The sequence below is a fragment of the Engystomops pustulosus genome, chromosome 2 (assembly GCF_040894005.1).
Source record: "Engystomops pustulosus chromosome 2, aEngPut4.maternal, whole genome shotgun sequence".
NCBI classification, from domain to species: domain Eukaryota; kingdom Metazoa; phylum Chordata; class Amphibia; order Anura; family Leptodactylidae; genus Engystomops; species Engystomops pustulosus.
In genome coordinates, this window is record NC_092412.1 from 176,626,589 (window position 1) to 176,653,092 (window position 26,504).

The window sequence follows — 26,504 nt, forward strand, 5'->3', positions numbered from 1 at the left end:
CAGAGAGCTTCACCAGAGATCAGTGGGCAGAGAGGTTCGTTAGGTGTTAGAGCTCATCTGTAAGTCGGGTGTCAGGGACTCGACTGCCTGTATAAGTTACACTTAAGATGCATGTTGGACTGTAGCAAGGGGGGACTATTAGAACAAATGAATTCACTTTCTTTTGGTACTAGATTTTTCTCATGCCAGCTAGAATAGGTGCAGAGTCTTCTAAGAAAAACAACTCTTATTGCTATTACGTGTTGGGTATGTTTTGTGGGCAGTGTCCTTATAGCTGCCTAGGTCTGCCAATGCCAGTTAAAGGGGTTGGCGACTTTTTCCTTGTTTTTTGTAATGTGTGGGGAATAGGATATTGGGTAATTTACCAATACTATATTGGAAAACTACCTAATATCCTGCTCCCCACATTTATACACATTACAAAAAACATAAGGTAAAGTCTTCTGGCCGTTTCTGCTTTTTAACAGCTGGTTGAGATTGGTTGAGGTTGAGACATCCCTTAAATACTTTTTCTGTACTATAGTGTTAATCGGTATTGAATAGACATTATTATTTACACAAAATGTAACATTTTTCTTAAACGGCCACAATTCTGTCTCAAAAGGGATACAAAGATAGTTGTTCCACAAAAACTTTTGTGAAGTTTAAAATAGTCCACAGTCCTTCAGTGTCTCCTTGATGATAATATCAGTCACCGCATCAAACACAAACTTAACATTTTGCGTGTCAGTGGCACAAGTCATGTGACCATAGATCTCCTTGGCATCTTTCCGCATGTTTAAATCCAGAAACTGGTTCTTGATGTAGTTCCCTGCATCTTCATATGTGTTTGGACCTATTATAATAAACATAGAAGCGTTTTTAAGGACCAAAGGGGAAATTGTTACACAGAAATGTATCTAGCTCTCAGCCAAGTAAATTATATGAATGTTTTGTTTTCTGGACACCCACCATCGTAGTCTGGGAAACAGATGCTCAGATGAACTTTCTTAATTTTCTGTTCAAAAAGATCCTTCTTGTTCAGGAAAAGGACAATGGATGTGGCCGCAAAGAACTTATGGTTACAAATGCTGTTGAACAGATGGAGGGATTCATGCATCCGATTCTGTGAAGAATAACAATTGATATAAAACAAAAAAATAAAAGTTAAAAACACTTTAGTGTTTTGCAGCTTTGCACATGCACTTCTTACCAATTCATAGAAGATATCTGAGGGAGTATCCCAGGAATCAGAATAATGGCTATTTAAATATGCCATTTGAATTTAAGGAATTAGAATTCAAAATTACAATTACATGTTTGCTTAATGGGAACCTGTCACCAGGGACCTGTTTTTCACTAAAGACAGGTTGCAGGAGCCCATTACAGCTGCATTGCAAATATTCCTTTCTGCCTTCTCTAAGCATTTACATTAAAATATAATTGTGTTAAAACTTACTTTTCACACTGACGGAATCCTTTGTTTAGTCCCAGGGGTTGGGCTTTGGTTTTGATGCATTAAAAAAAAGCCAGCTCTAAGCCCCTGCCTTTGTGCTCCTATACAGGAGCACAAAGGAGGGGGCTAAGAGCTGAGCAGTCTACAGCACAGACCAGTCACATGTTGTTTTTTCCACTACACAGAGGATTCTGTCAGGGTGCAAGGTAAGTTAAAACACAAACCTGCTGCTCCATGCCATTAACCTGATATGTGAAATACTGCTGACATGTTCCCTTTAAATGGCTAATAAGATTTCAAGTTAATTAGTGCATCCCACAAAAACTGTGTACTAAAATGGTTATAAATACAAAAGACTATTCTGTTACAATCGTAGCTTCACATACCACTTCCTCATCTTCCACCAGGACCATGTCATATGCACTTAATGCTCCACAGAATATAATGCAAGTGACACCTTCAAAACAGTGTATCCACTTCTTGCGTTCTGACCTCTGTCCACCCACATCAAACATTCTAGAAAAGTCAACAGTATCAGCGTTAGGATAAAAGGCTTGACGTTTTCTCATTGGGTTGTTTCATTAAAGGTAGCACATCACTAGCATTTGCAATGCATATTTGTCAGCTGTTGATCATAATAACCAAGCTGCTCATGTGGCTCCTCAGAAAGTCGAGCTGTGACAGCTCCTTATGAAATGCTACAAAGATCTATGATGAGATAACGCTTTGGCAACACTTTTTTTATGTGTAAAAAAAAAAAAAATCCATATTTAATCCTCTTAACCGCCCACTGACTTCAGAGTGAAATGTTTTGGTGTTGTCCTCTGCTGATCAGAGCCCCTAGGGAGAAGATAGAAGCAGTTTACTGCTTCTGCCTTCTCCTATCCTCACTGCATAGCGCTGAAGTAGCTTAGATGCCCCAGTTACTGTGGAATACTCTAAAGAAAAAAAAATTGAAAATGTCTCCTATGATCTCATGGGGAACATATAAATTTTAAAAAAGTGCACACAATAATAATATATACTCACATTAGTGGTGCTCACACCAGGGAATTGATTTAGAGTAGTCATTTTGAATTCATTAATGTATTTGAAAAAATGTACTATACATTACAACAGCCTTTTTTCCAATTTTTTCAGTCTTAACCCACCCAAAAAGAGAAAAATCCTTTGTAATTTATTTTTAACTACAACTATGCTGTTACTTTAACATTGCAAATTTTTTTAAGGTAGCATGCAAAAAAAATTATTTCCAGGGAATATGTACAAAGTACAAAAGTATTATGAGACACGTTTATGAAAACTAAATTATAATGGCTATCATAGCTCATTTACTATCTAGGTACAGGAAGCCCAAAATTAAATTATGAGATCAGTAGAGGAAATGGGAATGATTTATTTGGTTGGGTCACAAATGTAATTACGGTAGTTAAAATACACAATAGTTCTAGAAACAAATATGCTTATTAATTGTAATCAAAATACATTTTTTTAAATTTAGAATCCAAAATGCACAAACCTGAAATGCAGATCTTTAAATGAAAACTGTGTCTCTATGATTCCTGTGGTTTTAACACGGGAACGGAGTACATCTTGCTCATTTGGGAGGTAGTCAGGTGCTGTGATCCTGTCCAGTTGGTTAAGGTAACTAATACCATAAAGAAAATCCATTAGGTTGTAGGAGCAAGAAGCATAAAAAGAGAACTTCTACCCCTGCATGTGACTGCAAACATTTGTGCTGCTCTTGGAATGCATGTAAGTAAAATCAGGAAAGTTGGTTTGTATGTAGGAATAATAAAGATCATTCTGCACTGATGGCCCTTATTTTACACTGCTTTCTAAAAGTAAAAAGGGAATGTTGTTGAATCTGATGTACAGTAATGGAAAATTAAAACTCCAAGAATATTGGGGTTTTATATACCAGGATATAGTATTTATTTAGATTAGATTTTCTGAACATTGCGCAATATTGCCTTTGGGTGAATGTGCTGGGACATCACCTCTTGTGAAGATCATCTACTGTATGTTTTCTGTTTCTGAACACTCTTACTAAATGTAGAATTCAGAACTTAAAATTTTCACAACAATCAAATAGGGATCTGTGCAGCTACAAATAAGGTCCTGTAGCTAACACACAAAAAGCTGAACTATATTACAAGTAAAGTATTGTCATAACAATGCAGCACTGAAATAACAGTACACAATTTAGTATAGATTAAAGCAAATGACAAGACATGCACAACAATCATATTAAACTATTTCTATGGATGTTTGTTTTTTTTTATTTTATTTGAAGTGGATTTATGTGTTTGTGATGTGTCATTGCTTTTCTCCTCCATAGCAATATGCCAACAAATACCAAACCAGACCAAATACCATGGTCTGCTAAAATTTCTGCTCTACCAAAATAAAAATAAAAAATTGTAAAGGAAGCAGCACTCGTATAACATATGTTACTCCGGTGCAGTGACCCAGAACTTTACTAACAAAGTTCATCAAACTATAGAAAACAATGGCAGCACTCTAAGTTTCAAATGAAAAAAAAATTGATTTTTTTTTAACTTTATTCTGGAGTGCCATTTTTATATATATCTTTTTAATTAGCTCTATGTGTCCCGAAAAAGAAAATACCACAAAAAATGTTAAGGTAGCATGCAACAAAAAAAGTTATGGCCCTTAAACCAGCGCCTACAAAAATTCACTAAAAACACCCAGTCGCTAGAGCCTTTTCAGGCTGCGTCACTAAGGGGTTAATATATTTTGATATGTAAAACCATAGTATTCAAAGAGGGTATACTTTCTTTTTGACTGCATGTTCTATCCCTACCCTGTTGGAAGAAATTGCATAGTATTGTCTACATTCTATTCTATACATTCACTTAGGCTGCTGCAATTAAAAAATGTTTGTGGGACGTTATAGGGGATTTTGATGAGGTGGGTGGGGCCTGAGCCTGCATAAACGGGGGCTTTATTTTTGAAGCTGGAAAATAAATTGGAATGGGAATATATATAATGGCCTGTGTATAAAAAGGGGATAATGTTATATATGTAAAAGTGGGTTGTATATAATTAAATTAGGGGGGGAGGGTATAAAAATTATTAGTGGGCAAAATATAATATATCTGCACTTCTCAAAAAAAAAAAAAAATGGAGGAAAACTAAAATAAAACCTTCTCAATGAATGAAATATTCCAATTGCAATTCTTTGTTTTAAACTCATTCCACTATGAAATGAATAATCAGACATAAAAATGATCAATAAAATTAAAAATTAAAATCCTAAGAAGGTCTCGATTTGGAATGATGCTCAACATCAAATTTCAGGATGATCCAACTTCTGTGGAAATGTCTAAACACAAGTGTACGTGTGCGACTGCTCTTCAATGCCTGGACATGCTCCCGATAAGGTGTCCAATGTTCTCCTGGATTAAAGGACATCTACAATCATGCCTACTGGCATGCTCCTTAGGATTTCTTCTGCAAGAAACTTATTTTATCATAATCCAGTATGGCATGATTTTGTCATAAGTTTTGTCAAAAGTTTTACACATTATGCAAATGAGTCTGAGGCAGTCAGGCTCACATTAGCAGAGAGCCTCCTCCAGTCCCTCGTGGTCCTGCCCGTTGAGATTGCAGAGAGCTGGTGACATTAGGGACCAGGTGGAACTAGATGAGTCAGGGGGAGTGAATGAATTATTAACCAAGGTGCTCAGAAGCTCTCCTCAGACTAATTTACATAATTTTGAGAAACTTTTTTTGGCGAATTCGCACTGTTCTGGATTAGAATAAAATTAGTTCTTGCAGAAGAAATCCTAAGGAGCATGCAAGTAGGGCTAATCTTCCATCAATCAATCTTTTGGTGTTAAAAGCAACTGGAAAGTCTGTGGTGCAAGGGGCATTGGTGAATTTACCAGTTGATATAATGTCCCAGTTGTGTTTGACTGAATTCATGTCTAGCATATCCATAGCATCAATGCCTTTGCATGTAGGATTGGTTGGCACACTGCAGACACATGAGGCCTAGCATTGCCATACATCGGAAGGAACCCAGGGCCCACTGCACCTGCCTATATTCTCACAATAAGTCTGAGGACCTTGTCCCCTGGTAAGCACACCAAGGCCTGTATAACCCTCCAAAGAGTTGCCTCCTGTGTACACCATTACTGACCCACTGTCAAACCAGTCATGCAGGGGTATGTTGCAGGCTGCAGAACATTCTCCACAGCATCTCTAGCCACTGTCACGTGCTCAGTGTGAACCTAGTCTCTTCAGTGAATAGCACAGGATACCAATGTGAAAATGCTAATCGCCCTACACACACTCGAGGAGTCTGGTTCTTACAGTTTAACTGGTTCACGACCGCCCGCCGTGCATTCACGGCGGCGGTCGGGTCGCGCTGCATGGAGAGGGCTCACGGGCTGAGCCCTCTTCATAGACGGTAAGTCTTTGCTGCATATTGCAGCAAAGACTTACCGGTAACACCCGCGATCGGTGTTATCGCAGCTTTGCTGGCAGCCTCAAAAATCTTGCCTGGGATCGTCGCTCCCCGTGACGTCATTGATCCGTCTCCATGCTGATAGGACATTGTAATGAATGAGGAGGAAAATCCCCATATACTGTCATACTGTAGTATGGCAGTATATGATAGGGTCGATCAGACAACTTAGGGTTAAAGTACCCTAGGGAGTCTGAAAAAATAAGAAAAAGTTAAAAAAAAAAATCATAATAAAAAAACCTTAAAATTCAAATCACCCCCCCCCCCTTTTCCTAGAACTGACATAAATATAAATAAACAGTAAAAATCATAAACACATTAGGTATCGACGCATCTGAAAATGCCCGATCTATCAAAATATATTAACGGTTTTTCAATGCGTTTAACCCCGTAACGGAAAATAGCGCCCAAAGTCGAAAATGGCACTTTTTGCCATTTTGAAAAATATAAAAAAAAACACAGCTCCGTACACCAAAGTATAAAAAAGTTTTTAGCGCCAGAAGTTGGCATAATCAAAAAAATTATTTTTGTACAGGAGGTTTTAATTTTTGTAAATGTATGAAAACATTATAAAACCTATACAAATTTGGTATCCCCTTAATCGTACCGACCCAAAGAATAAAGTAGACATGTCATTTGGGGCACTCAGTTAAAGACGTAATATCCAAGCCCGCAAGAAAATGGCGCAAATGCGTCTTTTCACCATTTTCACTGCATTTGGATTTTTTTTCCCGCTTCCGAGTACATGGCACGGAATATTTAATACCATCACTATGAAGTGCAAGCCGTCACACAGCTCTTTACATGTAAAAATAAAAAAGTTATAGATTTTTGAAGGTGGGGAGTGAAAAAATGGACATGAAAAAACAGGAAAGGGCCCGGTCCTTAACCGGTTAAGCAGACACATGGATATTAGGAGCCTGCTGGAGGTCATTTTGCAGGGCTTCGGGACTGCGGTTTCACCTTCCAAAAAAAGGAGGTAGCGGTCCTACTGCTGGGTTGGTGCCCTCCTACATCCCCCTCCTTGTCTCCTAGTGTACTGGCCTGTCTCCATGCATCTAGTTATTGTGCTCACCGACGCAGCTAATGTTCTTTCCACAGCTCACACTGATGTGCCATCCTCGATGAGCTACACTACCAAAGCGACTTCTGTAGGTTGTAGATATCACCTCATGCTACTTCTATTGCCTAAATCATAAGAACAGAGTAATGGTCTGTGGTCGCCACCTATAGAAACATTTCTTAAATGGCTTGTTAAATTGCCATTTCTACCTGTTTTGTGTTCTATTTGTACAACAGCAGGAGAAATCGGAGAGGTTGATTTCATAGAAGTGTTATGGACTTCAGGTTTCATTGGCCCCTTACACACAAATGAATGTGTGGGGTCTAAGTGCATCATACTCGCAGCATTAAAACCTTTATTTTTTGAGCAGTGTATAAATTAATTTATAGTATTTTAGAAAAAATGGGGAATGAATATATAAAGAATATAAATATCGTGTCACACATCTGAAAAGCTATTGAAATAAGTATTGAAATTAATTTATAGAAATTCATTTATTATGGGGTGCTGAATATTAATGAGGTGGGTCCTTTATGTAACGCTCAATTTTGTACTGGTACTATATGATATATAATAATACTCTATGTAGAGTGTAGATTTATTTTCCTAAATAATATTCAAGCACGGTTTAATTCAGGTGGAACCATGCTGTAAGTGGCCGGTACTTTTAGCACGTAGTGTGGAGATGCGTTCTGCAACAATAAGGCTTAGCCATATGGAGCAAAAATGGTACCTGTATGTTGTTAGATGCCACTACCTGTGTCTAATTAGTACTGTAGTCAATAACTAATGTTCTAGTGTGTGAGACCTTCGGCATGTGTAGTGTCACAGAACCAAGTATGCCTTCTGAATGTGTGTGGGCAGCGCAGTGTTGGGGGAAGGGGGGGGTGTTAAAAATGATTGTCATTTGTTGATTTGGGGGTCTTTGGGTGTTTTTTTAAAAGGAAACCCACCATGAGGAATCTGCTAAAATAGATTTGATGGTAGATTCCTCCTGCCTGCCTATGCCCCAATCTGTAATTAAATAATCCTGGAACCAAACTTTGAAAAAACTTTTTTTTTTAGAAATGTTTAAATTAACATGCAGAGGCTACATAAGTGTGTACTAGCCTTCGTTCCCAGTGCCTGGCCGGGTTAGTACACGCCCCAGTAACCTTTGCAGTTAATTTACATATTACTAAAATAAACTTTTACCAATTTAGGTTTGGTTCAAGGATTATTAAATTTCAGATTAGGGCAGAGGCAGGCACAAGAAATCTACAATCAGCTCTACTTCTGATAGTAGATTCATCATGGTAGGTTTCCTTTAAGATTTAACTGGTAACTTTAGAGAACATTATATAGCGGGGGATCATGTTTATGGGGGCTGTATCTATGTGTTTAAATTTAAATGTTACACTCACTATGGTGCAGAGTCATTAAGCTGATATTCTGCTGCCCTTTCAAAACAGGCTTGCACCCCATCATCTTTCCAGAGCTTTTTGATCACATCCACAAGCTCTGGAGGCATTGTGCCCTCTTCGATGGAATCTGCAAGGTGACAAAGGAGACGACCATCATCCTGTAAGAATATATAAAAATTAAAATTGACACCTAAATGCCTCAGCAGCACTTCCTAGAAAGTGATGGACAAAAATAAATGTCATTACTTCTTTAAACCAGTATACAAGTAGCACTTCTGAGCAAGTAAATCACTAACTGCAACTGGTTTTAAAACAATAAAGTTCACAAGTTTTTTCAACCCTTCGAGCAGGCAGACCCCAGGTTACATACAAGGTTCTTTAGGTTTGTTCTGAAGTTGAATTTTTATGTAAGTTGGAACTGTATATTTTATAATTGTAACCCCAGCCAATTTTTTTTTTGGTTTCTGTGACAATTGGTTTTTAAAACTTTTGGGTTGTCATAAGAACCAGGATCAACAATAAATCTTCATTGCAGACACCTTTGATAACTCTTACAGCTGATCATTGTAGCCTGGGATTAAAGTACAGTAGATTACAAACTGTAAGTCCGTTTGTAACTAGGGGTCGTCTGTAAATCGGGTGTTCTTAACGCAGGGACCGCCTGTAATTGTGCTGTCATGAGAACAAGAATTATCAATAAAACTTAATGACAGACACTTTACGGCTGATCATTGCAGCCTGGGACTAAGGAAAGCATTCAGAGAGCTTTACCAGAGGTCATATTGGGCAGAGAGGTCTGTCTGTAACTAGGGGTGTTGTTAAATCGGGGATAGTGTGTACCATATTCCTGCACAATGAATGTTAGCATTGAATTACTTATCTATAACTTACTGCTTTGCTGGCATCAGCATAATCAATGCCAAGGGTAGACATAGCACGGATTATAGCAAGGATTGATTGTAGAACATTGCCATAGATAATCGCTTTGAACTCCATGCATTCTTGCTCTGAATATCCATCTTGATGTATAATTCTATAAAATGAATTAGAAAATCCATTGGTAAATTGTTATACAGGCAGTCCCCCGGTTACAAGACAGGAAAGGTTTGCTTAAGGTTTGTACTTAATTTGTATGCAAGTCGGAACAGGTATGTTTTATAATTGTAACTCCAGACAAATGTATTTTTTTTTACCTAGTGACAATTGGACTTTTAAAATTTTGTGCTGTGATGGAAACAAGGATTATCAAAAAAGCTTCATTACAGACACCTTACAGCTGATCATTGCAGCCTAGAACTAACGTAAAGCAACTGTAACTGGCGGTTGTCTGTAAGTCGGGTGTCCTTAAAGGGATTTGTCCATGAAAAAAAGTTCTCAAATTTTAATCCCCTAGTCACCATAAAGATCATTTTAACTCCTTACTCCTAATTTTAGTCAGTTTTATTGCTGTTTTTGGTCCTATCACTTAGTGAGGGTCAGTGTAAGATTCAGCAGTGTGGGAGGGCACTAGCTGAGCAGATCCATGAGATCTATACTTTTCATTTAGCTTCTCAACATTTCACCAGTATCTGACACTAGTGGCAGATTAAGTGCCCCATGGGCTCCAGGCTGTTCACACGACTTTGGCTCCCCCAGCATCCAAACCAACATGTCCCCGGATGTTAGGCCTTAAGTACTACTCTGTATCCTCTATATCCTTAATCTTTTACTGTTCATAAAATGATGAATGATGAACTTCAATCGTGCTCTTATAACTTAACTATTTAGGAAACAAATCACATTCCCTAACTGCATGAACACCTCCACCCTGACTACCGTCCAGACCAAATCTCCCAGACAGTGTAGGAGATGTGGATACTACCCCTAACTGGCCCAGCCTCTGTGTGCTCTGCAGCTGAACTCCCCCTCATTCTCTAAATACTCACGTATAAGCCAAGGCTCTTAATTTAACCACAAAAAAACTGGTTGACTGGAGTATAAACCCTAGGGTAGGAAATGCAGCTGCTACTGTAATAAAATGCAGCTGCACCTAATTAACTAAGTCAACAGCAGAGCCCCCTTTACAGAAATGTTTACTGCAGAGACCCCCTTTAATGTAATGTCCACAGCAGAAGCACCCTTTAGTGAAATGCCCATCCCAGATTCCCCATTTTAAAGAAATGTCCACCCCAGATGCCCCCTTTACTGAAATGTCCACCACAAATGGCCCCATTTAATGAAATGTCCACCACAGATGGCCCCCTTTACTGAAATGTCCAGCACAGATGACCCCCTTTAATGAAATGTCTACCGCAGATGCCCCCTCATAATTAAATGTCCTCCCCAGATGCCCCCTTTCAATGAAATGTCCCCTCCAGATGCCCCCTTTTAATGTAAAGTCTACCCCAGATGCCCCCTTTTAATGTAAAGTCCACAGCAGAACCCTCTTGAAAGAAAAAAAAAAATCCATACTCTCCTTTCGGCTATTCTCCTTGGCCCTGCGGCTCTGTCTTCCCCTTCCGGCCCCTTCCCCTAAGGGCCTGCGTTGGGCATACACTATGACGTCACTTGGCCGCGACACCGTAGCGTCATAGAGATTTTTATTTTTAAGACTGATGGTGGATCTTCATATAGGGCCTGAGTATGCCTATATAATGATCCGCCATTGTCTGACACATAGAAAAAGATAGATGAGACAGATCAGAGTCATGAGATGGATGTAAGACACAATGAGACACTCAGGTCTGTAGCCTCACTTAATCAATACGAACAGAATCGGCACTGCTATGCCCCCCTCCCCTCGGATACAGAGCTTATCTTGTTTGTAGAGCTTCTGATATCCTGTCCACACTGCTGAGAACAGTGTAGAAGCACAGGAAGTGGCTGTGTCTCTAGTGTGCACTCAGCCTCCTATCTCTCCTCCTGCAATACAAAAGAGTCTAAAGGATTCTGCCAACCATAGTCAACAAAATTGTAAACACCAGGACTGATAGAGACAGGTTGGAATTATATCTGTGAAATACTGTGTTTTTGTTAATAACAGTGAATTACAGAATGTGTTCTTTTGTTATTCTGAGTATATTTAAGTATCTTATCTTTGTGGGAATGCCCCTTTAAGTCAGGGACCGCTTGTATATACATTTAAAAATCCATATAAAGAATTAAATCTTACATGTATCTCTACTTACTTCATTTGCTTTACAATAGTGCTTTTTCCAGACTCGCCAGCACCTGCAAAAGGAAACCAGCATTATATCTGGGGAGATAAAGCTCTCTATAACTCAGGACTCAAAACAAATTAATTCATTTCTTGCTTTGAAGTTGGCTCTGTATAATTGAATACTGCCTTCCTTCCTTATCTTGCAACTTACATGATACACTACTTACAGCAGATAATAGAAAATGTTGCAGAACTTAATAGAGAAAAAAATGTTATGAAAGCTCAGTTGGGTACTGCTTCTCTAAATCTATTTTAAAACAGCCACTTCTCAACTTGTAACCTCTGGTCCTATTCATTCATTCATCATGTTCAATCTCATGTCTAGCTTATTGGTCACATATTATATTATTTTCACTTTCTGATGTTTTCTTTTTAATGTGCTTTGATGTGCATTCCTTTATCATGAAAAATAAATACCATGAATGTATTTTCAAACTATTATTATTCATACAGAATGGTTTACACTACTATAGGACATTCGTTTCATCATCATACAATTTTGTGCCCTGGAGATTATTCTCACCTCAACATACAATCAGACATCACCACATGCGTCACAGAGTTTAATTTGTCTTCAGGTGCCATGTCTTTCCCACACAAAAAAAATTTTATAGCCAAATATCTGTTAAGATTCCTGCTTTTCTGGCTGGCCATGTGATTTTGCCACTTCCTGTAATCTCCCATACATTTCTAATGTACTGGCTCTGAATGAATATGTACACCCGATGTGAGGTAGAGAACTAGGCAAGGTGCACCAGTGTAAAGACTCTCTTCACACTCTGTCAATTTACTGTAGACATCCCAGGCTAGGTGGAAGAGACATGTCAGATCTGCCTAGTCCCTGCTCACATGATGAATTAAAGGTAATCTACCACATGGATGCAGTTTTATACACCAAGCACACTTACAAACTGGTGTGTGTCCCCAAAACATGATCCGTTTTTCCTTTATCCTCTGATGGCCTACTTTTGGAGGAAATCTGACAGGTGAGTTACAATTATGAGACAACGGACCAGAGGGAGCTTCTGTGTTGTAGACGGGAGCCCCTGAGGCTCACTTGCATAACTTTAAAAGACAATATTTTTTTCCAAAACTGGGCCAATAGAAGATAAAGGAAGAGCAGATCCTGTTTCAGGTGACAGCGTAAATGTGCTTGGTGTGCAATACTGCATCCATGTGGTAGATTTACTCTAAACCATTGTACAGGTTATGGAGAAAAGATCTGAATTTATCTTTACAGGCTGTCTGTCATCAATGAGCAAAAAGGGTTGAAAAAGCAGTTGACATGCACTTGGCATGCAGGGGAAGAGTGTGTTTGACCTGCACAGAACTACGCTGTCCTGTAAAGCAGTTAAATAGTAACTTTCACCATCTCACAATTTGTAGCATTTTATTTTAAGCCCCAGATATCAGTATCTGACCATTGTAATCATCTCTACTGTCAGAGGAGGTCTTGGAGAGGAGGTGTGTGTTATGATAACCTTCTCTCACATTGTCCATTTAACAACTGACAGTGTCACAGAGAAGCTTCTGTGAATATTCACAGTGTGATGTCACCATACTCATCTAGTGATCACGCTGGTCAGTTTTACGTGGCACACAGAACACTGATAGGACTACATGCTGAAGGAGAGGAGGAGATAGATGCCAGCTATAAGGGACTAAGAAGCTGCAGAATTGAAAGTGTGTGTGAGGTGGTGAAAGGAGTCGTTTGTAAGGAAAGTACATTCCTTTATTGACTGGACTGCATCGCAAGAGTTCAGAATGGGGTGGGGTTCACTAAACATAAGTTACTTTACAGGTCTTCATGTGAAATACAGTTTCAACATATAAATCAGTACATCGGAAAATAAACTATTGTTTAAGAAAACCCCATATTAGATAAAAAGTGATTATTATATTATTTTGTGGCACAACCATTGTGTCAGGCTCCAGGTGTAGTGGACCCACTGGACCACCACGGACTATGACGTAAGCTGCCGCCTGGGACCAGAATCTAAGTGGCACCCGGTATTCACCAGGGCCCACCATAAAGCGGGTTGGACTTGCTGCGGTGAGGTACCACCAGGTCGTTCCACAGGTGCGACTGTGTCCACGGTGGCAGCCAAGGCAAGGTACACAGGCGTTAGGCAGGATCGTAATCGGGGACAGGCAGGAGGTCAGGACGGGCAGCGCGTTATCCATGGCTGGATCTTACTGTCAGGCTCCAGGTGTAGTGAATCCACTGGACCACCGCAGACGATGACGTAAGATGACACCTGGGACCGGAATCTAAGTGGTAACCGGTTTTCACCAGAGCCCGCCGCAAAGCGGGTCAGACTTGCTGTGGCGAGGTATTACCAGGTCGTTCCACAGGTGCAACTTTGTCCGCTGTGGCAACCAAGGCGAGGTACACATACGTTAGGCAGGGTCGTAGTCAGGTACAGGCAGGAGGTCAGGACGGGCAGCTTGGAATCAGAGTCAAGAACGGAGCAACAGATCATGGCAGGCGGAGCAGGATCAGAGTCAAATACAGAACTGGGGTCACAACAGAAAATCACAGAAAGAACGCAGGGCATCAGGAAACAAGCTTTTTCAACTGCACTAGACACGAAGATACGGCAAGGGGTGCAATGAGAGGCTGGGTTAAATAGGATTCTAGGTAAGGCCAGTGACAATTAACGACACACTGGCCCTTTAAACCTTCTGAAGCCGGCGCGTGCGCCCTAGGAGACGGAGATGCACGGCCTAGGACCCCGAAGCAGGAGCGAGGACAGCTGAGCAACTGTAGCGAGGCGCGGGGGCACACTGAGAGGCACGGGTGAGCGGTTGCGGGAGCACCCATGACTGATTGGGGGGAATGTAACAATGTGTCTCAGGTTCCGCCCTTTACTAGCTGGAAAACACTAGTCTTTTGCTGTGCCAGATTTATTACTGTGATGATGAATTCTGGTGCAGTATAAGACTGTCGGTTCCTACTTTAGACCTACTTTTAGTAGGTCTCAACTGTGCCCAGAATTTTGGTCAAACGGACGATTTCCTGCAAGCTAACCAATTTTCCCAAAGGCCACGCCCCTTAATCGGACAAGTCGTAAAAGGTCTCTGAAAACTGCTTTATGTCGTTGTTGCATGAAGTTGACCAACTTCTGGCACCTCTGAACAGTTATTTCAGTCCAGGAAGATTAAACTACATTTTATAGTTCTCTGCTATTTTTTGGTTTATCTTATAAACCACATTTTTTATATCACCCGGCTTATTCTCTATGGAATTGAGGTCAGGAAACTGGGCTGGCCAATTTATTATTTCAATCCTTTTTATCTTTAACTAAAAGATTGTTTGCTTATTATGTTTGCTTTAGGTCATTGTTTGTTTGCATTTCTTCTTTGGCATGGTGCAAGATAATCATAAAGTATTTGATATATTTTGTTTTATTGTAACTGATCCACGATCTCTGAAATGTGATAAATAGGCCTGACTTCATGGTATGAGAAACATTCCTATATCATGATTTTTGCTCCATCTTGATTTACTATCTTCACATGTAGCTTAAATTAATTGCTGGTGGTTGTCCGATATGCCTGCGGCATTGCCAGACGTTTTTGCTCTCTTCATTCTACAAAATGTTGTGCCGTTTCTTTTTGTGCCAGCCGTTGGTTTGCGTGGCAAATTTTACCATATCCATGACATTTTATTTTAACAATGGGACTTCAAGTTTGCTGGTAACTTGGCTTTACTTATACATATGATTATAGAAGTACTCAACGGTTACTTCAAATCTCATTTGATCTTTCTGGAGTCTTAGCCTTTTTCAGCTTGTGGCTATTCTACAACTGTAGTTTCCTGCTTCATTCTCGATTTCTCAGGGCTTTTTTGTTTCTCTCTCAGACCAACATTTTAATCAAAATACATTTTACAACAGAATTATTACGTTTGGAAAAACCTACTTGGAATAAAAGGGCCAAAATGATGCTGATTATTTTGCAGAGTACGGTAAATTAAATCACCAATTTAACTCTGTTCCTGTAGGGCTGCTAGTATATAGCTATTTATAGTCACTTCATATATTTATTTCCTGTTGCATATACAGCGCACACATCAGTATCTGTTTCCAGTGGGGCTTACACTCTAAGCTCCCTATTTCAAAAAAACACAAAATGATCAGTTTTACCAATCAGTTTGTCTGTGGCTTAAAAATACAAAACCCACACATACATTAAGAGAACATCTATACTCAATGCAACTGTACTTGTAACAGTGGTTTTGTTTTTTGAAAGCCACATTCTATATCAACCAATTTCTTTAGAATGTCAGTAAAATAGATTCTGCCTCTTTTTTGTTAAATTGTGAAGGCCATGGTTCTCTCCTCTTTCTTGGAACCAAATAGGCTAAGAGCACACATGACTGCCTAATTTTGCGCAATGGCAGAGATGCAAAAGGCTGACACTACTATTACTACCACCCATTAAGTGTAAAACAGCAGAAGGTATTCAATATCCACTGTATAGGGGATAACTAGCTGATTGGTGAGGGTCCCATTGCTGGCACCTACACCGATCACAAGACGAGACCCCCAGCTTTTCTGAGAACGGCTGGAGTGGCAGGATAACGCTCCATTTAATTCTATGGGATTTTGCTAAATAAATGTAAGCAAAAGAAGATTAAAACGGTAGATCCTCAACTGTGCCCATTCTCAGTAGATTCACACAACAAAAATTGTTAACGGCTACATTGCATTCACTACCTAAAACTAAGCATTTTTGCTCCCCACTTAATTATACTTGTTCAATAAAATACACAGAAGAGGAATTTCCCTGGAACTCAGAAGACAATAATTATTAAAGGCTATAATGTAGCAAATCATATTTCATTTGTCTCTTATAGCCAGTACTGGCTAATATAATCTCTCTTCTAAATTCTGCCTGATGGCTTCTGCTGTATGTTTAGACCATAACAGATGCAAAACAATCATTCAAATACATGTCTTCGAAGATGTATATAGTCTTTTTAGAATGGGGAATAGCTTGTACTTTATTATAGTATTCCTTTTATTTTCTTAACATTTTCTACCATGAGCCTTTGTTTCTACTTAATTCTAGATGATCTGTGTTTACATGAGATTTAACATGTACTCTCAGATCGTCTCCAGTCCTCATAAGAGAATAATTGGTTAAAGTTCAGTGGGTCTAATGTCATGAGGAATAGTGCTCGGCAGTACCTTTGACAAATTACTTGAATTAATCTTTATGTAATCACATTACAAAGTCCTCAATCTAATGACTGACTAATTGTCTGATGCTGCTCTTGTTCCAGTTTCATAATATGATCGTTGGTACAGTCTTCTCTAGGCCTGTAGTTGGGTAATCATGTCAGTATTAGAGTTACAGTAAGTTGATCACAACTGCTTTATTTTTATTTACTGAGAGCTTTGGTCTACAATAGTTACATTGTGTCCCTTTGTAAAAAAAAAAAAGTAATTTTAGCTTTGCCTGTTCATGGAAATCAATGAAGATATGAAGAAGAGTAAATGGTTGTAGAGTGAGAACTGAGATAATACATATTAAACGAAGAGAAAATTATTGGTTGCAAACAGTGCAATTTTTTCTGGCATTGCATTAGAAACTGTAAGATGTTTCACTTACAACATTAGAAAAAGGAGCATGCAATGGGTTTAAGGCTATATATCAGTGATGGCGAACCTTTTAGCAACCGAGTGCCCAAACTGCAACCTATACCCCCCTTATTTATCACGAGGTGCCAACCAAAAATTAAAGCAGAAAGTTATTCCTCCCTGTTCTTCAACAGCTTTCAATCAGATTGGCCTCCTGAGGACAGCAACACAGTAGAAAGATGGAAAATTTGCATCACTTAAGCTTCTTTCCAGTGTCCCTCTGTACACAGAGAATCCTCCAAAGATAATTCAGCCCTGTCTACTCACTCTCCCTATTCCTACAGTTCGAAGTAGAGAGGTCAGTATTAAAATATGTCTTAAAGCAGCATCTTTTAAGTGGCTTACAACTGCTGGAAGATTCTTTGAGTTCTGTCTGGTGTGCTGGGGCGATGGCCCTGGTGCCCACAGAAAGGGCTCTGAGTGCCGCCTCTGGCACCCGTGCCATAGGTTCGCCACCACTGCTATATATCATTCCAGCCCATATCTATTGCTACAAAAACTACAACTTACATAAACCTACCAGCACCATCTGTAACAATTTCATTATAAGCTTCACTGTTATCCACTGATATCTTACCAAGCAGGAGTAGTTTTACAGTCTTGGCATCCATTGCTGCATCTTCTTGTAGCTTTTTCTCTAGCTCCTTAGATCTCTTTGCCAGCTCTTTGTCTTCTGCACTAGCTCCACTTCCCATTTCTTTGTTTTCACTCTCTGTCTCGTTATTCTCCAGTGCCTCTGTAGGTGTTACGAATGTTGCCTCTTGAGTCTCTTTGCCCTCCACGATGCCCTGAAAACTTTTATACTGTGTTCGATGACTTGTTACTTATTGCTTCTTACAGAGAAGATGAGCGTTTCCTAAATTCCAGCTTTCCACAGTTGTTGTTCTTCTCTTACCTAGTTGTCTATATAGAAGATACTTCACCTATCCCTTTTCATTCTTTTTAGCTGTTTCTTTGCATGGGTTACACAAGAGTAGTTTCTTCTTGATCTTTTAACATGTCTCTCCTACTGAATGTCTTCCTCCTACTTCCTTTCTCTTTCTGTGATTCCTTTCAGAGGAGCTACTTGAAATGAACATCTCAAGTCATCAACCTGACTTAAGAAATCCCATTAGGGTCTCTGAGCTTAAGGATAAGAGGAGGGTATGTTGAAGCTTTGGGGCTTGAAGATAGAGCAAAATACTATTTGGTATTAGAAATATCTTTTACATTGTCCCAATATAATTATGAACAAACTCTATGAAGAGTCAATACAAGTGTTACATTTTAGACATAGCTATTACTTGATTATTTAAAAAATCAGCGTAACCATAGTAGGGTCACGATTAGAAAGTCACTGATTAAGACCATTACATCAGCACCTGCTATTTATAGACAATCCTGTAGTTATTAGCAAGAGGTGGAGTGCAGCGCCATATGCTGTTTGAAGATGCATGTGCTAACAAAAAATTAGTCCATGTTTGAATCTAGAGCTACCTAATCAATTGTGTATTCTTTGATCACCATTATTTAAGGATAGGTTTTCAGGTTACCTAGGCTAAAATAACACTTCTGGCCCTATGACAGTTGTTGTACCATCCCCAACAACATACTGATTCAATGTGACAGGTACCAACTGCTCCTAATCCTGCAGCTTTGCTGCCAGGATCTCCTGACACTGGAATCAGACATCCGCATTAAGCTCTTTAAAGTTAAGGATTTTACAGTTAATCCTGAATTGCTCTGTCCTTCTCTCACTCTGACTTCTGCACGACGATGAACAAGGAGATGACTGGAGTGCCCAGTTTTTGCACACAGGATTTTACTGGCCTTTCAGTTTACTATTGAATTCGCAAATATTTTTGGCAAATATTTTTATATTATTGTTTCACCACGCAGCAATTCCCTAAATATGTGTACACAGCTTAGTAATGTGGGATTGCATAGCAGGTGCCCTTCTTTATTTTCCATAGTTGAGCGTCCATTAAATGAGAAATGAATATGCTGTGAACAACTGCGTAACAAGGAAATAACTACCTTACAGTTGACTTCAACAAAAGTTTTTAAAGAACTCTAAAACATAACTGTGTGATTCTGATTCAGAAAATGTGATGTTAAGCTGAATCCTTCAAAATATTCTTAAAGGTTAGAGATTATATTAAAAAAATACACTAACTCACGTGTTACATATTGTATTGTGTTCTGCCTATATTCTGGAGGCAAGATGTAGTGTCTTATATGTACATATATGAAGGCCACCAATTATAACATTTGGTCTGAGGGATTGTCTGAGATAAGAATTTTTTTTTTTTTTCATTTTTAAAGACTCCTTTCTTGTCATGAACTGTGCCTGATATAAAAATAATTGTTGGATTATTTTACAATTTAAAGAATAATTTATTTCTTGATAATATACTGTGTATATTTTGAATACCTGTGTGAGACATACTTAAATTCATTGGCGGAGAGTTAGCACTGCTTCTATGCCAGTTTTCTAAAATAGTGAATATCCCACCTCCATGCCATGTGGGGATGGAGGGGGTTTAGAGGGGCATGGAGGCCTGGTGGATAGGGTGGGCATAGGGCATTCCCTGCTCACTTCTACGTTCTTTTGAAAAAACAGCAAACTTTCATTCCCTGGGTTTTACCCAAAACTAGACCAGGTGGACATGGCATGGTTTTGCTTAGCAGCCGCACCTCATGCCAGATACATCAAGAGGCTTAGAATAACAATAACCCCGAACTCCAAACATGTGATGAAAGATAATCTTCTAATTTATTGATAAACTTATAGCAATCCAAAATTCTCTATCCAACCTTCATCAGAAACTAAAGGTATATACAGAAAAGGAACAAAATCAGGTATTTACACTACAAAAACAAAATATCTACTGCATAAATCTCATGGGTAAAGAAACTACAGTGAGTAGCATGTTATCCGCATAGTTGCATCATCTAGCAGTAATTCACAATTCGTGACATTAGCATTTATCATGGTAAATTCTTATGAAGCAAGAAAAAACACTTGTAAGTAATCAAAACTTTTAGTCACTATGCTGATGGATACCCAGGTAGAAAAGTATGATAGTATAACAATTCTCAATTGTACCACATGTACAAACAAAGATATGGTATTGAGCTTGTACATACCGGATTGCTGGGGGGCATAGAGTAGGCAAGAGAGTGGCCAGCTCTTGGTCGCAGTTTGTTACAGCGTGCTGGAGACCAGCGGCTTCTCACCGCTAACAGAAAGATGCTATGGTTGCTGTGGGGACTGGACCGGAAATGGAGGAGAGGAGGTGACGTCACGGTATGGTGAAGGTGTGTCTTAGTATCGGCAGTCTGGCCCAGAGTACATGTGGTTGCCAACCGCGACATACTTCCGGTCCAGCTAGTCACCAAGGAGACACTACATAAAGTAGCCCACATGGCCATTTGATGACTCCACATATGTGGATTCACATGTTAAAAAGCCTTTTATTTTATATCCTTGACCAGTGTGCGGGTGGTAAATGATCTCAATACATTATAGTATTGCACACACGACAGGCATTTCCTTAAAGGGGTATTCCAGGAATCAGCATAATTCATATACAAGTGGGCACTCAAAATATAAGCTAATGTGTTTAAGCTAATTTTGCTCCCCTTAGCAGAAAATGCTGATGGCATACACTGTAATGAAGAATTAAAATGCTACTGGCCCTTTAATCAGTCCGTTAATTTCCTCCGCGCGGTCCGTTGCAGGACAGAAGAGGGCTGCTGGTCACATGTCCACATCACATGTCCTGCACCTGCCGGGGCAGGTCATGTGATCACCACTAAGTTTGGCTGTAGTCGGTTGGTTGCAGTGCATCCAGTATGGTCAGTGTTGTGGTGATGGCAGTTACACATCATTACTATGGTAACAGAGCAAGAAAACATGTTAGATCATCACTGGGAGCAGAGCATAAGAGGGAGGAGGAGTTACTGAGAACTAAAGGATCATGAAACTTGTAGTTTCAAGTGGCGGCCATCTTAGTGATAACTCCACCTACTTTAGAGAGGCCATAAATTTTGTAAATCATAAAATCAATTTATTTAAGCTCTGTTTTATGACTAATGACATTGAGTATTGTTGTATTTATTTATTTATATCATCATGGGTTTTTGTGTCAGACGTTCATATTCCCGGAATACCCCTTTTAGTCCTGCACAAATGAACCTCTTACAGAACGGCCTGTCCTTCTGCCCTTCTGGCCATAAATATACTTTTGAACTGGAAATGGACTTGCAGAGATTCTTTCGATCCCTAAGACTTGAAGTCCAGAGAAGGCGGACAGCTGATCCCCACCTTAATCCACAGAAGTTTCGATTAGAGCCAGTGACTTTGGCCTAAAATCATAGAGCAATTTTATGCCTCCCAAGAGGGATCCAGTGGTGGAAAGTATTATCGATCTGGTCTCCAGGGACTTTAACTCCTGGATTACGGATTATTACTATATACCTGTAATATCACAGGCCTGGACAAACAGGCCTTGGACTCGCTCATTAATGACAGAAGGATTTTTTAGTAAATCAGCTGATAAAGGTGGTGATCTTGTTGTAATGGATAAATGTGATTATGTGGAGGAGATCATGAATCAGTTGTCAGAAACACAGGTATATTGCAAACTTCCAGTTGTCAGAAACACAGGTATATATCCAACTTCCAATCTATCTAATGAAATACAACAGATAGTAGAGCTCTACCTTATTAATAAGGCAATAGACATAGAAAGAAAACCTAAAACTTTCTGTACAATTCAAACCCTGTAATCCCAGTATTCTACACATGCCTAAGATGCATATAAGAATGGATAAACAGCTATGGGTCTAACGTTGCTCCACCTTTTGCCAATGCATACATGGCCTTTTTTGAGGAACATTTTGTCTATACCCAGACACCATTCAAATCCATGCCTTTATATGACACAGATATATTGATGAAATTGTATGCATTTGACATGGTCCACAAACAACACTACTTGAGTTTAATACCATCATCAACCAGATATGGCCTGAATTAACATTCACAATGCATATTGACTCTAACAGCATTTATTTTTTTATTTTTGGACACCACTCTAATCAAATCACCTGAAGGCATCCTCAGAACCGATTTATTCACAAAACCAACTGATAGGATAGCCTCCTACACTATACCAGCTCTCATCCCACTACCTGTAAACTGGCTCTCCCCAAGTCACATCTAGAAAGGGTTAAAAGGATACGATCCGACACCAGCAGATTAAAATTGAGGAAACAAGAGATGTACGATAAATTCACCTCTAGGGATTATCTCTCCAAAAAAAAGCCACACAATCCACATCACATCTCAGAACTGCATCCCATTTGATGGGACTGATCCCTTTCACCGACAAACTTTCTGGGTAGACCCAACCATGGGACATTTCCATGCCAGTCGTGTATGCAATGGAATAATTTCCTTAAAGGAGATACTATTTACTGACCGTGCACTTGCCAAGGATATAAAATAAAAGGCTTTTTCACATGTGAATCCACATAAGTGAATTATGTCATCAAATGCCCATGTGGGCTACTGTGTGTAGAGGAAACAATCCAACACATCATGGATAGAATATCCATGAAATAAAAAAGATGAGCGGGCACTACCTATACACTCACCGGCCACTTTATTAGGTACACCATGCTAGTAACGGGTTGGACCCCCTTTTGCCTTCAGAACTGCCTCAATTCTTCGTGGCATAGATTCAACAAGGTGCTGGAAGCATTCCTCAGAGATTTTGGTCCATATTGACATGATGGCATCACACAGTTGCCGCAGATTTGTCGGCTGCACATCCATGATGCGAATCTCCTGTTCCACCACATCCCAAAGATGCTCTATTGGATGGAGATCTGGTGACTGTGGAGGCCATTTGAGTACAGTGAACTTATTGTCATGTTCAAGAAACCAGTCTCAGATGATGCCAGCTTTATAAATTGTGGAATCCAGTCACACTGTTGTGCTTTAGTAGTTTTATTTAGAAGTGCAAAATATATAACGTTTCGGTCAAACCTTGACCTTCGTCAGATACTGCAAAATATAGTGGTACATTGGTAAGTAAGTGTCAACAAGAAGTGCAATTGAACATCAAAAATAGAGGTGTCATATCAGTAGATACATATATATATATATATATATACATTGTATACAGAAATTACAAAACATGGGTACATGTTTGATGCAAATATAGGGTATAACATGGATATTAGGGATGAATATACAATGGCTGGGGTCAATCAACATCCATGTTGAATATATCTGGTCTAGTATCCCCTTCGTATGTGGAGATTCCCAGGGGAGAGAAGGAAAGTAATTTTTGAAACAAGGTATAAGTTGGTTGGTAACCAGTAGTACCAACAATGCTCCTGTAAAAAAATAAGCGAAAATAAGTCTTACCACTTCAGTGGTGTGAAGAATGTGCAGTGCTGCTGTGCAGGCGAGTAGCGCTAAGGGAACTGGCGGGGAGTCCGCTCTGTGAGGAAGGAGCGCTAAAGGTAGCAGCCACGAGTGAAGTTTAAATGCTATGGATGAAACCGCGTCCTAGCGCGGGCACTTCCGGTTTAGACCGGAAGTGCGTCATCGTGTGCGTTCCACCGCGGGATCGCGGTGGAACGCATACCACGATTGGAGCATGCGCCTTAGTGAGTAGTAAAGGAATATTTCTTGATCATGTGCTGGAGAGGCGTAGGTTAAATCGCTCATAGGAGAATAGCATAGGAGGGTTAGTAAATTGAAGATGGGCATGTAAAGAGAGAGAAAGGAAGAGAGTATATATGGGAAATGACTTATATCAAATATGTCATAGGGAGAGAGGGAGAACAGGAGTATGGAAAAGATTATAGTGCAGAGGTGAATACATAGAATTTTGTCACATTCCAACATATAGTACATATATTGTAGTTATACGATACCATGTCGTTGGTACAAGAGTGGTATGTTTTTTTCAACGTCTCTGTAAGGGAATTAAAATGATGACATATTAATAAAGCTTTAACAGAAACTTTGTATATTATAGTCCCTGTTGAGTCCTTTGGGTGATAATGTCTCTAACGTATGAATCCAGTAGGATTCACGTTTTTTGAGAATTGTAACTCGGTCCCCGTTGCGTCTCGGGGTCCCTACTCGTTCGATTATTTGAAATTTAAGTTGGTTGATTGAATGTTTGGCCTCAAGAAAATGGGCAGGTACTGGTAGTAGAGTGTTCTTGAGTCTGATTGTGGATTTATGTTTAGAGATTCTTTCTCTCACAGGTAAAGTTGTCTCTCCCACATATGCAATGCCACATGGGCATTTAATCAAATAAATTACAAAATCGGAATTGCATGTAAAAAAATCGTGTATCGGGTATCGTTTACCGGTTTGAGGGTGCGTGAATGTTTCACCCTTCTGCACATTATTACATTGTGCGCATCTAAGGCACGGGAAAGTGCCCTTTTTCTGAGTCCTCAAAAAAAGTTGTTTTGGCATTCTGACTCCTGAGCCTATGTCTGCTTTGACTAACTTGTCTCGCAAGTTATCAGGGCGTTTAAAGCATGGCAGGAACGGTTCTTTGAATTCTTGGACATTGGGATGTCCTTTTTGTAGGATTGGCCAGTGTTTACGTATGATTTTATGGATTTTAAATGAGAATGGGTGATATATATGTACAAATGGTATCCGTTTTATGGAAGTTTTGTCAGGTCTGGGAGGTTTTCTTTTGTATTTTGTCAGCGTATCGAGTGGGTATCCTCTTTGGGAGAATTTTTGTTGCATTTCTTCTAATCTGATGTCAAGAATTTCGGGTTTGCTGACTATTCTCTCTAGTCTTTTATATTGAGAAATGGGGAGGGAGTTTTTAGTAGCTTTGGGATGGCAACTAGTGAAATGGAGGAGATTGTTACGGTCCGTGGGTTTGGTATATAGGTCTGACCATAGTGACCCATCTGGTTCTTTGATGATCAATGTGTCGAGAAAATTAATTTGATGTTCGTCACTGTGTAGGGTGAATTGTAACTCTGGCCATACTGAGTTGAGATCGAGTAAAAATTCTTGTAGGGAGTCCAATGTGCCCCCCCATATGCAGAACACGTCGTCGATATAGCGTTTCCAAACTTGGCAGTGGGTTGAAAAGAGATGGTTGGGATATATATAAGTCTCTTCAAAGAAAGCCATGTATGTGTTACAGGAACATACGCCTTAAAACACACTTTGAAAATTCAATTCCACAGAATAGGGAATCCAATTCTCTAATAAGCCTATCACCATTAGGACTTAAAAACAAAAGTCAATACATGCCACCCAAAGGGTCACATAGCGTAGAAGCCTTTATCAACATAGTCGACAGAGAGGTCATACAACTCAGACAAGACATCCAATCAGGCCTACTACACGCACCCAACAACATGACCAGCACAGACAAACTGGCTCTATCAAATCTCCTTGCATCAAAAGACATTGTCATAAAACCAGCCGACAAAGGCGGAGCAATAGTAATCCAGAATAAAACAGATTACATCCAAGAAATTCATTCACAGCTCAATAACACCAATGTTTATGAGAAATTAACTAAGAACCCCACAACCAGGATCAGTCAAAGAATAAAAGATACTCTAACTAAACACCTCTCGTTAGGCACCATTGACCTCCAAACCCAAACCTTTCTAACTAAAAAAACACCCATCATTCTGGTAATTTATACCCTCCCTAAAATCCACAAAAATCTCAATAAACCTCCAGGTAGACCTATAGTCGCTTCCACCGAATCCATACTGTCACCACTATCTATTTTTCTCGAAAAGATCCTCACCCCGCTAGTACATTCGACGAAATCTTTTCTTCTAGACACAAATAATTTCCTCGATCTTATCAAAGACATCAATAAGATCAATCCCACAGATCTCTTGGTCACCCTAGATGTGAACAGCCTCTATACCTCTATAGCCCATGACAAAGGCATTAGAGCTGTCGATGAGTTACTCAAACGAACCACGTACCCCACCAATGTAATTAACCTATGTCTTGAACTATTGGAAATAGTATTGACCGAAAATCATTTTATGTTCCAGGACTCCTTTTACATTCAACGTCAGGGCACAGCTATGGGGTCCAATGTAGCACCCCCATATGCGAACACATACATGGCTTTCTTTGAAGAGACTTATATATATCCCAACCATCTCTTTTCAACCCACTGCCAAGTTTGGAAACGCTATATCGACGACGTGTTCTGCATATGGGGGGGCACATTGGACTCCCTA

The 26,504-nt window shown here is 39.5% G+C and overlaps 1 protein-coding gene across 1 annotated transcript; it reads right to left on the reverse strand.

Annotated features, from left to right (window-relative positions):
• Positions 1-259: 259 nt before the first annotated feature.
• GNAT2 (G protein subunit alpha transducin 2) lies at positions 260-18,323 on the reverse strand. Its single transcript, XM_072137385.1, has 8 exons — positions 17,821-18,323; positions 11,564-11,606; positions 9,288-9,429; positions 8,397-8,554; positions 2,955-3,083; positions 1,822-1,951; positions 952-1,105; positions 260-835 (listed from the first exon to the last, which is right to left on the reverse strand). Exons 1-8 carry the CDS (start codon positions 17,936-17,938, stop codon positions 645-647), a joined length of 1,065 nt encoding a protein of 354 aa, XP_071993486.1. The 5' UTR covers positions 17,939-18,323; the 3' UTR covers positions 260-644.
• Positions 18,324-26,504: the final 8,181 nt, after the last annotated feature.